This window comes from Grus americana, chromosome 4, assembly GCF_028858705.1.
Source record: "Grus americana isolate bGruAme1 chromosome 4, bGruAme1.mat, whole genome shotgun sequence".
Lineage (NCBI taxonomy): Eukaryota > Metazoa > Chordata > Aves > Gruiformes > Gruidae > Grus > Grus americana.
The window spans coordinates 80,316,302-80,332,827 of NC_072855.1; the positions used below are offsets into that span (position 1 = coordinate 80,316,302).

General features: G+C 47.1%; 1 protein-coding gene across 14 annotated transcripts in view; it reads right to left on the reverse strand.

Moving 5' to 3' along the window:
• Positions 1-16,526, reverse strand: part of FRAS1 (Fraser extracellular matrix complex subunit 1) — a 160,563-nt gene that overhangs the window by 99,155 nt on the left and 44,882 nt on the right. For all 14 annotated transcript variants that reach the window (XR_008576881.1, XR_008576882.1, XR_008576885.1 and 11 more), the window contains 3 exons: positions 5,039-5,146; positions 1,784-1,876; positions 28-187 (listed from right to left, as the gene is read on the reverse strand). Coding sequence is in view for 7 of the 14 variants with exons in the window: in XM_054824195.1 (XP_054680170.1) it covers positions 28-187; positions 1,784-1,876; positions 5,039-5,146 (361 nt within the window). In the remaining 7 variants the exon portion in view is untranslated. The remainder of the gene's footprint in view (positions 1-27; positions 188-1,783; positions 1,877-5,038; positions 5,147-16,526) is intronic.

Below are 16,526 nucleotides of genomic sequence, written 5' to 3' on the forward strand. Positions count from 1 at the left end.
AGCGCCCCGTTCACGTGCAATACTCACCGCCGTGGCCCACGCATTTGGGACAGCAGGATCCCTGCGCAGTGTGTCGCAGCTCCCCTCGTCCACAGGCGAGGGCTGGGCAGGGCGCGGGGGTGCAGTTCACCTTCCCGTGGGCGCAGGAGCACCGGACGCATCCAGAGCTGGTCCACTGCGTGCCGTGCTGCGGTGCACAACGCAGAAAACACGCACGTCAATCCAGCTGCCAGTGAGACCTGTCGATAGATCTTCTCCCTTTTAAGCCCCCCCACGCTAGGATTAACTTTACTCTTTTGCAGGCACATTGTAGCCCTTACCCCTGGCTGCGCTGTTGGAGCAAAAAGTAAGTTAATACTGGTAAAGCAGCCAACCTGGACAGAGGTCTAATTTTCCTTCCTGTTGCAGAGCGGCAAAAGACTCAGGCTACTGGACACACCCCCTCTCCACTACAGTTTCTGTAGGGCAAACTCTAAATGTAGAGACATGTTTTCTTTAGAGAAATATGCCCCAACACGCACCTGACCACAAGGTAGTCAGGTGAACACCGCCCATCCCCACATACTTAACACACTTCCCTAGGAGTAAAATCTCATTAGATTTGCTTATTCATTAATGGAGCAACAAATATCTCTGCGCTGAGGCACGGTGAGGCAAAGCTGGCCCCAAGAAGAAACATGTTGTGTATTGTGACACTCTCCAACAAATAGAGAATGCTGATTTTTACCAAACGTGCACTACTGGGTCAGGCAGGGAGTAAAAAAGCTCTTGCCAGATAGAGGATACAGATTTTCTTCGACGGAGCTACCACGAGGGCCAGCGCTGCTAACTGGATACTTGTAGAATGAAGGTCAAGTCATAAAGCATTACAGCAGCCAGAGGAAATCTGTGCCAACCATCAGGATGAGTCTCTGCACTGACCAAAAATATTGTTTAATGACCACCTCACAGTGGAATTGGGGTGGGACATATGACTACGGGTACAAATACGCCTATAATACGTGTGGGGATGCCTGCTTATTCACCTGACTTGCGTCCCAAAGAACAGGCTTACAGAGAGGCGAAAGACAAAAGCTGCAGCAAGAATACAACACAGCAAAACGCAGCAACAGCAGCAACAAGAGGAGATATAACGTCATCGGATATAATACAGTATCACCCAAATCACAGGCACAAAGAAATACGAGAAGAGGACGGATGCGCTATTTTTCTACATTTGCCTGTTGTTCAACGTGATTCACTAACTACTAACCATGAATCTTTCTTTTTTTCTTATCTGTAGACACTTATTCTTATTGTTTTGGCCTTTCAGCCCCTCTAGGTGAAACCACATCCTGAACCTGCTTCTTGAATAATTCAGGATTACAAAATACATAACCCAGGTCGCACAACAGCCATCAATCTCCACCGGCATAGATGGCTGCTCAGAGAAAAGCCTTTTTCCAGGACAGCTAATACGTCAAGTTCACTGGGCTTTCCTCCCTTCCCAACATTACTATATTGTCTCATTGGCTCCCAGAAAGAGCAAAATGAAGGAATGAGTGGGAAACTTTCTCCCCTTAAGCCGAGCAGGACACACCATTGCTGAGCGACATTCTCTTTTTTGAAAACCCTGCTGACCAAACTCCCGTTACATCGCCTTATCCGACAGTGACAGAATGTAAGCCCAACAAACTATCCTCCTCCCGCGCGTCAGCTGAGCATCCTTCGCTGACGTGGACCAAACAGAGAGCCGCAAACCGGAAAGGATCGCCACTGCTGAGGAACGTGACAGAGCACTCACGCTGTGGATCTGTCCTTCATGCTGGCAAAATCCTTCAGCTCGGGAGGCGCACTCAGGGCAGCACTCGTTGGGGGCTATTTGGAGCGCTTCTCCCTAAAAAGATACAAGAATCCAATTAGCAGTCCACATGAAATAGAGACTTTAACACGAAGGTGAAGACATGGGGCCTTGCTGGACCCCGTGCTCTCAGCTTAGGGAGGAAATGTATTTAGTGAGAGATACAACGCTGCTGCACCGGATCCCTTCTGTTGAGGGGTGGCCCATCGGTTTGCTCCATTTGACATTTTACCATCAAAACGACGGTAGGAGGATTTACACCCCTAACGGTACAATTAGGAAGTCCCCAGCTGAACCAGTTTTCAAACCAGAGCAAAGACCAGAAAGCGCTTACTCAGGACAAACCCCAAGATTGCTCACTGAAGGACCCCTGAGCCACGCGGCGTAGACGTAACGTTTTCAATAGATAGTTTTCCACGCGTACAGGATGGATCTCAGCTTAACGTTTCGCCACACCAGAAGCGCAGCTGGCAGGCAGAACGACCGTGCGTCCGTTAATTGTACTTCTTTGGCTTCATAATCACCGTTTTTTTTTTTAGCGACACTGCTTTCAAATGAACTGAAAACTACTGACCACTTCCAACCACAGCATAGCCGGGCAATGCTACGACCACTTTGCTTTCTGCATTGCAGGGGCTCAGCAAGCCGATCACTCGCTACGTCCTGTTCGGCAACCGGGGAAAAAGACGATGCTGATGGAAGCAACTCATCAGACGAAGGGGAAAACACCTTGGTGAAGACATCAGCCAACACTGGGAAGGATCGTGGACTCCTGTCATTGAAAACGTCTCCACGGACTCTCCAAAAGCAATGCTTTCGTGTTCCTCCCGGCTGCAGGCGAAACACCCCAGGCCTGGCACAGCGTCCCAGGACAGCATCAGCTGCCGGAGCATCTTATTTTGCAAGGGCGTCTGTCGCCGATGGCGACGGCACGTGAGAGCCCCTGGCACCACCCCAGGCACCGCAAATCTCAGCATCTTCCTCCTACAGCTAATAACAAAAAAGGACCGAACAATTTTACTGACGTGAGCACGGTAGCTGGAGAGGGAGAAAACAGCAAACCAAAACCAGAGGAGAACTTGTCAGGCGTGGGAAGCGAAATGTAGAAAAATTTTATCCGCGAGGTCACCGTCTCCAAAATACTGCAAAGGTGTTTCTCAGGAGACGTACTCCATCCTTTCCACTTTGAAGAGGTACGGCCAGCGTCTAAGGGATTCCTGCTCAGAAGGGAGTTGTCATTTGTTTTGTTATAATAAAAAATGAAGACACTGCGATGCCAAAAAACCTGCCTTTTCACCTTTCACCCCTTTACCTGTACGATAATGGCAACTAGAATCATTTGAAAGGTCACAAGTTTTCTTTCTCTGTTTTATAAAAGAAACATTTTGATTTTTCAAACCGAAAAAGGTTTCTCACTTCAAGGTTTCCTTCAATGCCGTGATTTTTAGGAGGTGGGAAACAAAATGAAATATTTCATTTAGCTTAAACCATTAAACCTTATTCCATTGCGATCCTGCTGTGGAGAAACTGTTCTTGGTCGTCGGTTTGTTTTGGTTCGCACAACAGAAAGAACGTTTGCTGATTTCCGAGCTCCTCGAAGCAGTCAGTATGCACAGCAGTAGGTTTTACAGACAAATGTTTAGAACCCCCCTGGGTATGCTTTTTGCAAAAACTGCCTGGTTTTGTTTATGCCTTGTCGCTGTAAACAACATCAGCGATATTAGCATAAATCTCCTAGTAAGCAGATAAGAAATAAACCGTGGAGAGGGATGGCCATTTCTGACCTTGTTCATCAGCGGTTTGTTTACGCTTGAAGGATGATCGGATTTTTTTTTCTTCTGAGATCCTTGACGATCCTCCTCAGCATTTAAATGGCCGGACCTTTATGGAACACTTAGACTCTTTGTCTTGAAGATTACCCATGTTGAGGTGTCACGCAGATTCATCTCACGCTATAAATCTATTTTCCTTTATGAGCTTTAAAGTTGCCACCTTTTCATTTTCCAATTTTTTAAAATGAACAACATCTCATCTAGCCCCCTCATTGTTAGGTGTGGCACGACAGCGCTCTTTTTCATTTCTCTCCTCTTTAGCACAAAAATTCCGAGTATTTCAGTCTTGCTTTAATCAATACACAGTGATAATAATGGGGAAACCCAGTAAGAATCAAAATTATTTCCTCGTTAATGCTGTCATATTGGAAAACTTTTTAACCTGCTTCATAGAGCCATATAATTATATTGGCGGTGCCTCTTTAAAACACTGATTTTCATCGCCGTTCATGCGTACTACCCCCAGTAATCCAGACGCTAACGCAAGACCAATTCCACGGCCAATTAGCTGTAACCATTAATGAAGGCTCAGACAGAGAAAGATAAACAGGAGACAATGAAAGCCCAACCACCGTCACCGAGCAGAAGACACCGAAAGACCAGACAAGCTCAGCTCTGTCGCTGTTCACCAGAGCGGAAAGCGTCCATCTGCGTGTTTGAGGGAGACCCAAGCTCCACGTTCCAGCGAAGGGCGACTGGAAGCTGGGCTCATGCTGGGAGCTCCGAACCCAGTTCAGGGGCTTCCTCTGGGGACTGGAGCACCCTTGGAGGGGAGGCAGCCTGCGAGCTGTTCCAACACCAAGCCTCTGGCTGTAGCGTGGCGAAGGAGACAAAGGCTTCACGTGCTGGGTTTTGCCCGCGCTTTTCTTGCACACGCTTGCGTCAAGGAGAAGCGAAAGGGCACGGCGACCGCGCCTGACCCTGGGCAGTCACGCGCACCCTGGGAGGCGAAACGGGATTTCGGCGCTCGCTCTCGCTTCCCCCAAACCCTGCTGTGAATCTGACCCTGGGGTTCAGCGGGAGCTGCAGGGAGGCAGCTGAGGCTGATACAGCAGCTGCCACCGCGCCGTACAAAGATAAGCAACCAGCTCGCCTCGGCCAGTTCCTCCAGGGAAACGGCTCCTCTCTTTGTGTCCCTCAACACAAACAGAGCTGTGCTCCCACAGGGACTGCAGGGCCGATTACCCCAACGGCTCCCACCAGTCCTTTACACGTAACGCAGCATGGCGGACCCAAACGAGGATTTTGACATATCGCTATGCCAGGGGTTTAAAGCAGGGGAAGGCTGGGAGCTCCAGGGTGACCCGACGTTTCTCCCACCGCGCAGAACGGGTCAGCTGGCACGCGGACAGTTGCAGCCCCTTACCATCTGAAAGTCACACCGAGGGCGTTTGCAGACGATGGGTTCACAGGTGACGATACCGCTACGGCAACGGCAGTCTTGGCAAGAATCCGGCTTCCAAATTGTGTTATTCTGCAAATGAACATAAATTTTAAATTAGACCCGTGCAGCACAAGGCATGCGCTGTTTCACGCAACAGCAAGCGGCTCAAATAGCTCAACACAGACTGGAAGAGTAAAGCCTGCAGCAGACCAGCCCTCCCTCCCACACGCTTATCAGGCACAACTTTGGTACTGTTCGTTCTATAACTTCAACCACGCAGTTGAAAGACAAGGCCATGCACGGCAAATAATCGACTCCAACGGCAAAATAATCGATAGGGCGTAGTCTCCCATAACCTCAAGGCGATGATAGCATCTCTGGGAAACTTCTCTCTATTCAAGTTCACACTGTCCAAATGACAGCCACTGCTACGATCACAGCTCGTGCTGAGGGACCCGAGCTGGTTTTGAGGCTAACCCGCTCCGGGACAGAGAGCTGCGGCACCACACAGCACCCCAGGAGCTGATGGGGAACGCAGGTAAATACCGACGTGCTTGAACCCAATGAGCTGTTGAACGTAACATTCAAAATTTTCAGTCTGCAGGATCAGGGAAATAAAAAGTTCTGGTCACATTTATTCCAAAACGTCACGAAAGGGACTCTGACCCAAGCAGACAGTCCAACAGATTTGGAACTAGCTGTCGCCACCACTCCATCAGTGCACCCAACTGGAACACCCACAGCTAATTCGCGGGGGGTTTCGCCACCCCTGCTCGACCCCTTTCCATTCCCTCCGCACGGAGGTCGCGATCCCACGCCGCCACCCCGCTCTCAAAGGCGGCTCAGGCTCTCATCCAGGGGCTCGGGCATCCGCCAGACTTCTCCTCCTCTCGACCAGTTTCTCCAAGGTCTGAGCAGCCACTTGGGACTCATTACTTTCGGCAGGATGCATGGAAAACAAAGCCTTCCTTCTCTTTACTCCCAAACAACTCATTTCCCACCATCCTGATATCGAACAGCATCAGCAGCATCCCAGAGAAGCAGCCAAGTCTGCCTGTCACGCTTCTTCCTCTGCCTGCACCCCCTCTCCTACGAAAACGTCTTGCCTGCACTCGGCTCCCCTGCAGCGTCCCTTCGCCCACGCCAAGCAGCCTTTCTCCGGCACTTTAAAACAGCAACCAGTAACTACGCGCTGAGGTGACCTGAAGGATGCAACCGCTACGTTCATATTTAATTATCTGGTTTTGAAAGCCTTCGGTTAAATGCACCAAAAGAAAATGGCAAGAGGAAGATCAGTTTCTCAGCTGAAAAACTCTTCTCCATTAAACAAACGCTGTGCGTACACTACTCTAAATTTACACCATACTGGAAATTTTCCCGTGTAGTACAGACAGCTGCTAGCCAAGCCATTAAGCCTCGTTTTTAATTGATTCAAAAGACCACCGGACTTTGCTACTCATTTACATGGTGTAGCAATTTACTCCAATAAGTCAATTTACTCACAGTGTAAAGTACGACATAGGCAAATTAAGATACGAAAAGATGATGAACAGTTTACCACTAAGAACACATTTAGGACTAACTGCTAACTACTAAAACTGCTAAGCATAATGATAAAACACTGAAATGTGCCTTAAAGGCCCATTAGACTGCTTAATGAGAGGGGGAGAAAAAAAAAAAAGTCTTGAAAAATCTGGCCGCTTGCTCGGGCGCCTACGCAGAAGCTGCCGGGCGCCGTGCTCTTCCGAAAACTCCATGGGACGTACCATAGGGTTCCACCGCACCTGCGTGACTAAGAGGGCACTGGTAGAGGTTCTCTCTCCTCCGATCCATCCCGCATCCAGGGCCAACTGTCGAGTAGAAAAGGCCGGTTGCCTCCCCTCTGAAACTGTGCTTTTTGTCCAAAAAGAGCGGTTTCCTTTATGACGCCGGATCAAGAGCGCAAACCTGCAAACAGTAGGATAAGCAGAAATACTGCGAACAAATCCTCGTGCCTCTTCGGTGCTTTACGAAAGCGTTTTGTCCGTATCAAACTCTGCTCTTCTCTCGCGGTAAAGTACACGCGCAGGCAACGAACACTCAGAAATTTAGGGAGATCCTCTGTTAATTTAGTGATGGTGGCAACGCTAACCTTAGTGACAGCAAGAGATGGCGGTAAGCGTACGGCCCCTTGGGGCAAGATATCAATAAGATAAAGAGAGACGGTAATTTCTGCGCCGGTAATACAGCTGGTTCTCCTCTCACGTACACATGGCCGTAGCTGCAGAACAGAAACCTTGACTTCATCTCTGCCAGCAGATTTACGGCACAGCTACAGAATAAATTTGGGTTAGGTTAGGTGCGTGCCAAGCCTTAGCTAACACGCACGCCGCAGTCAACTCATTCTGCTCTCTTTAACAAAGCTTTATCATACTCAGATCCACCCTGAGACTCCTAGAACCACGATAACACCCAGAAGTCCTAATATCCTTCCACTGGCAAAAAGTGACATTTCATCTGTTTGACCAAACCATTTGACACATCTGTTGATTTATTCCTTCGCTTGTGTGCTTCCAGCTGAAAGGAGAATCCCAAAACAGTGGGTGGCAAAGGAGAAAACCTGGGCGAGAAGGATGTCAACGCGGAAAAGCAGTCTGCATTTTAAAACCGGCAGCTGCCGTCTCAGAAGCCAACCTTGGGGAAAGCACTGGGCGCAGCGAGCCGAAAGGGAGAGAGCAGGTTTAGCACCTCATCATCCTAAACCTTCACCCTGCGGCCTCGCTGCATTATTTTAAAAAAAAAAAAAAAAAAAAAAAGTAGTATTTCCATGGTGGAATAATGGCCAGAGGACATGGTCAGCACAGGGCCACCCTTACGCATATTATGAGACTTAAATGCTCGAGTTTCCGATAAGAAAACCCTCTCTTTGGTCGTCTCCCTCCTCTATTTTCTATTATTTTCTATTATAGTCTAAGAAGGCTGGCTCCTATCTGTGGGCTCAAAATCAGATTTTTCTAAATCCATCCAGCAGATGCCTGGAAGCATCCGCACGTGTCAGTGATTTCCATTTGCCAGGTATCAGATCAACACCGGCGCAGCTCTGCAGAGGCTTTAAGAATTCACAATCTAGTTAATAGTCAGGAAACTACTACCTGATTTTTTGGATATAGGGCTCTTCCACGGAGTTCACGGGTCTTGGCGTTCAGTTCAACATTTAGCTTAAGATTCCTGGCTATGGAGCGCCAGACCTAAACTCAAATTTGAAAAGCTCGGTGACAATTAAGTTTACTGATTTCTCTACAGAAATGCCGCTAGATGTCTGAATGGTAGCGCGACAGTGAACGGGGCAAAACGCAACGCTCTGGCTCCCAGCCATTTGAAGTGCAAGGCCATTTAACTCCTCTGAGACGGGAGAGAAAAGCAGCACACGTACTTCGTACACACGGTGGAAATACCTACAACAACAGGGAGGTTATTGCAACGATTGCTTTTGGCGGTATTCCTTAGGATCACGTTTCAGGCTAATTTTCCTGTGTTCCTTGCTCACGTGGAAGCGTGTAGCTAAGAGCTGCTAATGCAGAAAAGCATAAAAAGCGTTATTGGTGAGTATACGGAGCTCGTACGACCTGGAGAACGCGGACCGCTGGTATTTTCGTGATTCTTTTTGGCTTTTTCATTTCAAACGTGACTATCGCTGAGGCAACCAAACGTGGGCCAACAGCTTAAGAACGTTCTTCCCGGTTTTGCCCTCAGATAAGTGTGAGATCTTGGTCCGCCCCAGCTCGGGTAACGTGTTCAGAGGTGGCACAGAAGCCCCAGAATTGTAAGAAAGGCTCCTAAGTCACTCTGCTGATGGGAACGGAGATACTAATCACCCAGCTGCAAAACCAGGATCCCACCTACCTGTCCTGTAAGGCTTCCTCACTACTCATCCGGCACTTACAAAGACACTTTAAAGCTCCCAGGTATTACTGTTTACAACATAAAGCAAGACTTTTCAGTTGATGCTCAAAGAACCGCTGCAAATCCGCCTTACGTCTTCTCCAAGGCAGTGTACCTCAGCGGACAAATTATCTGCTACAATTTAAGCGCTGAATTCTTATCCTGTTAAGAGTATACTTTTATCAATGACAGTTTAAGGGGCTTTTTCCTTACAAGTGCTAATATAATTAACAGTATAAATAATGAAATATTGCACACAGAGCACTTTGAAGATGGAAAGCACTCCTTAACTGCCAAGCGGTGCCATTATAATTTATTAATTCTCTGGATTTCCCTACATCAAAAGAAGAAACGATACCTAATTCGACTGAATTTTAAAACACCACGCTGCAAGAAGAGATATCTACATTACTTGGTCGGTCTGCGGAACAGGGGCCAAAAAATCAAGATATGCGCACAAACCTTTAGAGCTTGCAGGCACCCAGACACAAGACGAAATAAAATAAAACCCAAAATACAGCAGGACGGTGCGAGCACGTGCTGGGATTGGAGAATACCGATGAGGATTTAGAAAAAGGCAGGAGAGAGCAAAAGAGCTGAGAAGAGGAGGCGGCAAGAAAGCAACCAGGAGTAAAAGGAAAGGATTGAAGCAAAGAACAAGCTAGAGAGACGAAGAGCAGACACAGCGTGGAAGTGGGAGCCCAGAGCAGCTGTGAGCGCTCGTGGTTTGCCATCGTCACGCTACCACATTAACCGGAGCACAGAAAGACCTAAATCTCCTTGAGCATGGCTTTTTCCACTGGCTATCGTAACGTCATATGGCTGCACCTGTTCCTCCCGCTGCCGCAGCAAAAAAAACCCGCCCAACAAATCAAAAATAATCCGAGGCTGCTATTAATACGTAAAAAGCTTCAGTAATGTGATCAGATGCCGCTTAACGTGGGATATCATCACACTAGATAACAATCCGTGCTCTATTCTGGTGCAGTGACCGTGGAAATAGGAAGCGTACAACAGTTGGTTTCCGTCCTCCCCCCAACCCCCTTTCCATTTCTTACGGCTTCACGAAAATATTCTGTCAATCCCTAGAACGTCACCGGGTGCTGGATGCGCCCCTGTAGCACGCCAGACTTGTCAAGCCGGTCGTCTGGTCGGTGGTATTGCTGCAATTACCAAGCAGGGCAAAACCAGCAGTCTGCGGCGGAAACTCAGTATTCGCCAGGAACCAACCTTGAAATTTTTACCGTCATGCCGAGAACAAGGCGGTTGTTATGGCTCATCATGTACCCTGCTAATTACCTTTCCTGCTTTCAGGAGAAACCAGTAAAATTCACACAGTTAGCTTTGACAGGGGCTGCTCTGTCCCCAGGTCGGGGCGGCACTCTCGGTTTGGGGAAGGGGCTGCCGGTCTGCTGGGAGCGATGCACCCACGGAGCACCCAGCCCCAGCGCCGGGTTGGATTTCATTCACGAGTCGTCCTCCGCTGGAGACGACCGAGGCAAAAACAGCTATCGGGTGTCTCGGAGGAGGAATACCAGGCTGCTTTGCTGAAACGGTGGGCAGAGCCCAGAGCAATTACACTTCTGGTAACAATTACCGGCGTCACCCACCGGCTGCCAAGCGAGGAGACTTGGCAGCTCAATAACACCGCCTGCGTTCATCATTTCCACTCCAATTAGTTGACAATACCAGGCGATCGGCAGAATAAACCCAAACGGTACGGGAAGCCGAGAGCGCGCTGCGTGGTCTGCGGGGATATCCATTAACGGGGCGACGAAGAGATGAAAGTAATTCAGAGACACATAAAGGATTCCTAGCGTCCGTTCGGGTTTAGACTTCGCGTTTTATCTTTTGCAACAGGGAGCTGTTGCCGCCGCCGAGCATGTTTTCGAATCTGGCACGTGCTCGCATATAATAAAACCCCCTCGAAAATGGGCTTTTAATGGGCTTATTCCAGCGTGCCCACGAGCAGAACAACATAGGAACGGCTCGGGCTCAGAAACCAAACAGAAATTCAGTTTTAGCCCTACACTTCTCGGAGAGAAGGGAGCCGTTCAGGCAGAGCGTACAGCTCGATTAACACCACAGTACAACTATTTTTTTCCCCCTTCTTCCAAGGAGGGAATTAAAAAGTTACACAAATTATAATAAGGTACTGTTTTCGTGGTTCATTACTCTGATGTTTTTCTACATTTTCTAACCGTTAAGTCTTTCACCAGTTGTACCCGCCTTGTAAAAATCAAGAGTCTACAAATAAAATTTGCCCGTAGCTATTTCAGGGATGGGAAGACTATGCTATTTCTCAGATATTCTTAAATCACTTAGGTGCTGTTGTAAACTTGATCCTATTTTTCATACAGCCACAAAAGCATGAAAGGGCTCAAACAAATCACATACACAGAGCAAATGAATTAAGGTAGATGAATTAAAACAAATTTTTTAAATCGTTAGTTCGAATCGTGATTTAAATCAGCATATAGAAATCTTTATTTAGACCAACAGCCCAATTGTTTTTCTGTGTTCCCCTCTAAAGGTTAATGCCTTTTGGTTGGTCACAGTTGAAGTAGACTCATCTGTACTCAAACAGATTGTTTGTGTATATATATAAAAAAAATAAAATTTATATATAAATTTATATAAAATAAAAAACCACACTTGGGTTTTTCCTTGTCTGGAAGGAACGCTGCTACCTATAATCCCTTCAGGGACTGCAGTTTACCACATTTCTGTTCTGATTCTTACACATTCCTCCCCCTTTATAATCAACTCTTATCAGCCCTTCTATAATGAAAAGTTAATAGCAGTATTATCTCTGAAGTAATCTGTCTTTGGTTAAATAACTTCCCCTGTGAGGAGTATTTAGGGAAAATAATTGTAGGAGAATATTTTGCAGTTAAAAAGCAATAATTATAGGTAACACAGTTGCATCACACTGAGTTTTTTACATCCAGTAGATCTCAGCCCCATTTTTATCATTGAAAGAAAACAGGATTTTCCATGTTTTTTAACCCTTAGCTTAAAAGGGAAAAGGATAAACTGCTTGAATGCACTGAAATTAATCATTATTTCCTTGGTCTCTGCAGAGAGGGCTACCGTTGCCAGAAATAGATTTAGCGCTGCACTCATTCCAGACGTTTACTGAAAAATATCCAGAAGCTCAACAGAGTGACTTTTCAAAAGCGGTTGTAAATACATCCTCCTTGGTTTTCCTCATTAACGTACGTGATTTTTAAAACTGGCCATATGCTTAAGCCTTCCTGTTGGTTGTCAAAATTTCAAATGCATTTTTTCTAAAACCAACTGGATTTAAATCAAGAGAGCCGTTCCAATGTTGCATCTTTTAATTTATGAGTCTTCTGCTCCAATTCTGCTTTAAATTCCCGTTGCATCTCTATACACAGATATGCGACACCAGCTTGAAAACGCCAAGACGGTGTGTTAAGCACGTGCTCAATACTGGCACCAATAAATAACGGATACTTGGAAGATGACACTAACGCTTGCTCTCTCTCGCACACACATTCCCTCCGCGCTTACCTCCAAAACCTGAGCAACGTCCAAAGACTTAAACTTTTCCAGCTATCATATTTTGGATTTCATCTCTTCCGTGGCAGCAGTGATCTTAAATTATGATTACGGTTATGTTGTAAAAACCAGGAACTTGTAACCCGGTTATAAAATCAGCACCAGAAGAAGTGGAGGAGAAAGGAGGGGGGAGGATACAAAGCGTCTCTCTCGTGGAGAACTAAAGCCTGCACCGCGCTGTTATGAAAAAGGGACAAAACCAGGGGTCAGGCAAACAAAAGGAATGATACCACGCGCTGGATCCTTGCTGAGAACAGGGATTCTCCCCGGTCAACAGCTTAGGGTGGGAGGGGAGCAAAAAACCGAAGAAACAGAAAAACCTAGACGACCTACACTTAATTCCTGTTTCTGCAGACGACCGCTGAGTTCTCAGGCACGATGTTTCTCTCCGCCGTGCTTGCACTGCCCTTCCCATCCTGTGTCTGTCCGGGCTGCAGGTTCCCTGGCATCGGGACCAGCCCTTCTTACCCCCTTTCTCCAGCGTTTGGCATCGCCTGCTCTGATCTTAAGGCCTGCAAAGGAGCCGATGCCCCGGCGGGTCAAAGGAGCCAGCCAAGAAACGGCAACGCCATCGATCCGTGCCCGGCCCCGCTGATGCCGTCGGGTCGTGAACAAACCCTTCGTGCACGTGCCTTTGCTGCAATAAGCTCGGAAAGGGCACACGGGGAGATGATCATTGAACGAGAAATGGGTTTGTTTTCTTCCGCCGTGAATTTTTTCCATGCCAAATTGTGCGCCGAGTTTGATGAACCGCACACACCGGTGATTCTCCTCAGCATCCAGAAGAACAGTTGGGGTCCTCCTGCTGGGTTTTCTCCCCTTTACTCAAACAGTTCCTAACCTGCCAACTGGCAAATTTCAAACATCTTCCCCAAAAATGACTCCTGAATAGACATCAAGCCCAGAGTGTTTGATTGAACAGCTGTTGAAAGAAGGGAGGTAAGGGATTAATTTAACCTAAACTCGAGCACGGCTTTAATTATAGCAAATATTACCATATAATGGCTATCTCTGGAGGAGCAAGAGTCACAGCCTCCGCCGTGCCACGCTCCGGTGTATGTGCAAAGCATGCAGGTGTACCTAAGGCAAAGCGCAGCTTTACCTGTCCGAGAGCCCCGAGGATGTTACGTTCTGCCTCCTCAAAACGATGCCGTTCGTTTGAGAATTGAACCCGCGAAAGCTGCCAGGACTTCAGCAGTCGACATCAAACAGCGAAGGCTGCAGAACTGCAGGCAACCGCTGTCAACTAGCGTGCGCAGAGCCACTGCTTGGAAAAAAATCACCGCGGATCTGAAATTGGCCATTAAAGCAACTGAATCCAGTGCATATATTACAAGGGATTCCCTGCAGAGCACAGCCTCACTATTCCCTCTAGGAAACACTGCTGGCCTTTGGAGCTTTTTTTTTTTTAATGTTTTCAAAAGGAGGAGGGAATATCCTCTGTAGTCCCAACACAGATATGTCAAATGATGAAGTAATATTGCCAGCAGGATGCATAATTTTAAACTCATGCCGTTGTGCTGCTGAAAAGCAGGCTACGTTGGGCCAAATGCTTCGATGTTAACTGTATCTAGCCAGGGCAGAATGAACAAGACAAGCTAAGCCTGTTATCCCATTTCTAACAAAAAACCCCCCCAAAACCATCAGGGCATGAAAATCATTGCGGCTCAACCAGCTGATTCAGCAAAGAAAGAAAATATCCTTCAGTAAAAGTCATTTGCAACAGGCCCTCGGAAGCACTGTACCGCGTGAAACGTAACTCTGCTTCTTGAAGGCAACAATGCGCTCTCTAGAGCAATTTGGCAAGCCACTTCAGCAAATATACGGGTATCTCCAACTCCAAGGTGGATATTTAGGAGGTATCCTTTCAAAGTGCAAAGCAAGGAATTACGCGCCTCGAATCCTGCTGCTGTTCCTGCGGATGCAAGCACAGTCATCTCTCATACGGCTCCCACAAACTACGACCCTTTATGTCCTTATCTTCAATCTCAGCTCCCCGTGCAGTAGATGAATAAACTGGTTCTCTTTTTCCTTCAAAGGGGGAAGGGGACCCCTGCAAAAGTCCTGCCGAGTCATGAATCTTTGCGAACAAAGACTTCATTACTGAACAAAAATGATTAGGAAGGGCCCGTAGAAAAAGGGATTTTTTGCAGGCTGTCTTCGTGTCCTCTAGTATTGTTTCAAGAGCCTCTGGTTCACTGGTAGCTGTCAGGATTTAACGAGGTGGTAGTTTTATGACCAAACAAATTGAAATTAATGGCAGCAAAAGGTATGGAACAGCTTAGTGTTTTACTCCCAACACACGGGCTCCGTGTTGCCTTCTGTTACAAATGATTAAATTAATTTACTTTGGCACATAGAAACTACAGGCTTGAAAACAAAATTAGCCTTAAAATATCCTGAAAAGAGTAAAGATGATGTATGTATTTGTGTGCTTCTTTTAAGGAAAGAGGTCTCTGTGATCGTTTTTAATAGGTAAGATGTAATACAAGACACTGGGTTTTAAACGCTTCGTACCATCCATCTTTCGCCTCATTTCCTCTCTATTTTAGAACAAACTTTCTGCAGAGCAGTGTTCATCATTCCTCCTCCCCATGGGTTAATCGGGGAACGCAAAGAGGCTTCTCTTCCCGTCTGCCCCACAGAGGGATGGACTATCGTGAGGAACTCACCTTTGATGAGCCAAAATACGGTAGTAACTGGACTCACAAGAGCAACAGCTAGCGTGCGTAAAGAACACACGCACCAACCTATTAAATACGACTGCCCGGCTCCTAAAGGCCGGGTGGAGAAAGTTCACTTGCAGAAGCGATCGGCACAGGCGCTTCAACACAATCAGCGCGCCCGGCAAAAAAAAGGGGGAACGTCAAGCAAACGGTGGGTTCGATAACAATATTTGCATTGAAGGGCAGTATCGGTAGAAGCTGCAGCAGCAGGAATAGCAGCAGAACGGATCTCAAGGCCCCGGCGAATGGAGAAACACAGTTTTCCCAAATGATCGGTCTAAGCATCCTACAATTGAAGAAGTTCCTCTATTACGTGATTAGAAGGAAAGGGAAGAGGTGCTGGAAGGAAATACCGAGGTGGATGGGGGTACTACCTTGTGACAGGTTGGTGTCACACCAGCAGCTCCTCCAGCAGGACACTTTTTCTTATCACCGTTTGACTCGGGGATTGCATCTGTCCAGTCATCACCTGCATCATCAGCACATTGGATTGTCTGGACAGCGCGCAGAAAAACATCACGCATCATTTCACCTTGACGTATGCCAGCACTGGCTTTCTTTCCTGGCTGACTGAACAACAACAAAACCCAGGCAGCGACAAACATTTTCAAAATACAAAACCTCCCACTGTAATTTCAGATTGTGACTCCCAGCAAGATTACTGCTGGACGAGTAGAGAAGACACACAAAAAAAAAAAAAAGACTTTCCTGTGCTCATCCCTGCATCTGCGTACACCACAATGAAAGCAATCATCTCCTCTGGCAGACTCACTACCTAAAGAAAAAAATGACGTGTGCCTGTAATTGTAGTTCAAGCTGTTTCCAAGACACACACTGGGACAGCAATTGATTATCAGGATAGATCGAGAGCGCCAGCACAGGAGGAAGGAGAGAAGAAGCAGTTGAGTTAAGCAACGTGGTCCTTACTATCCACCGGGTCACACGTGCTCGAAAAAAGATGATTCTTTGACAGGGACAGCAATGTGTACCCCACGCAAAACAAGCTGAGAGGAATTGGAACTAGATGATCTTTAAGGTCCCTTCCAACCCAAACCATTCTATGGTTCTGTAATTACAGCTAATTATCTCTTGCTCTAGGAAAGAAGGAATTCCATGGGTATAAGGTTACCCTGTCTGGTTTGTCGTCATCGTTACCCCCATCTCCGTTAACAGGAGTTTTTGCTAGCGAACTGTAATGAGACCAAGTCCTGCTCGAGGAACTGTTTAGCATCAGAAAA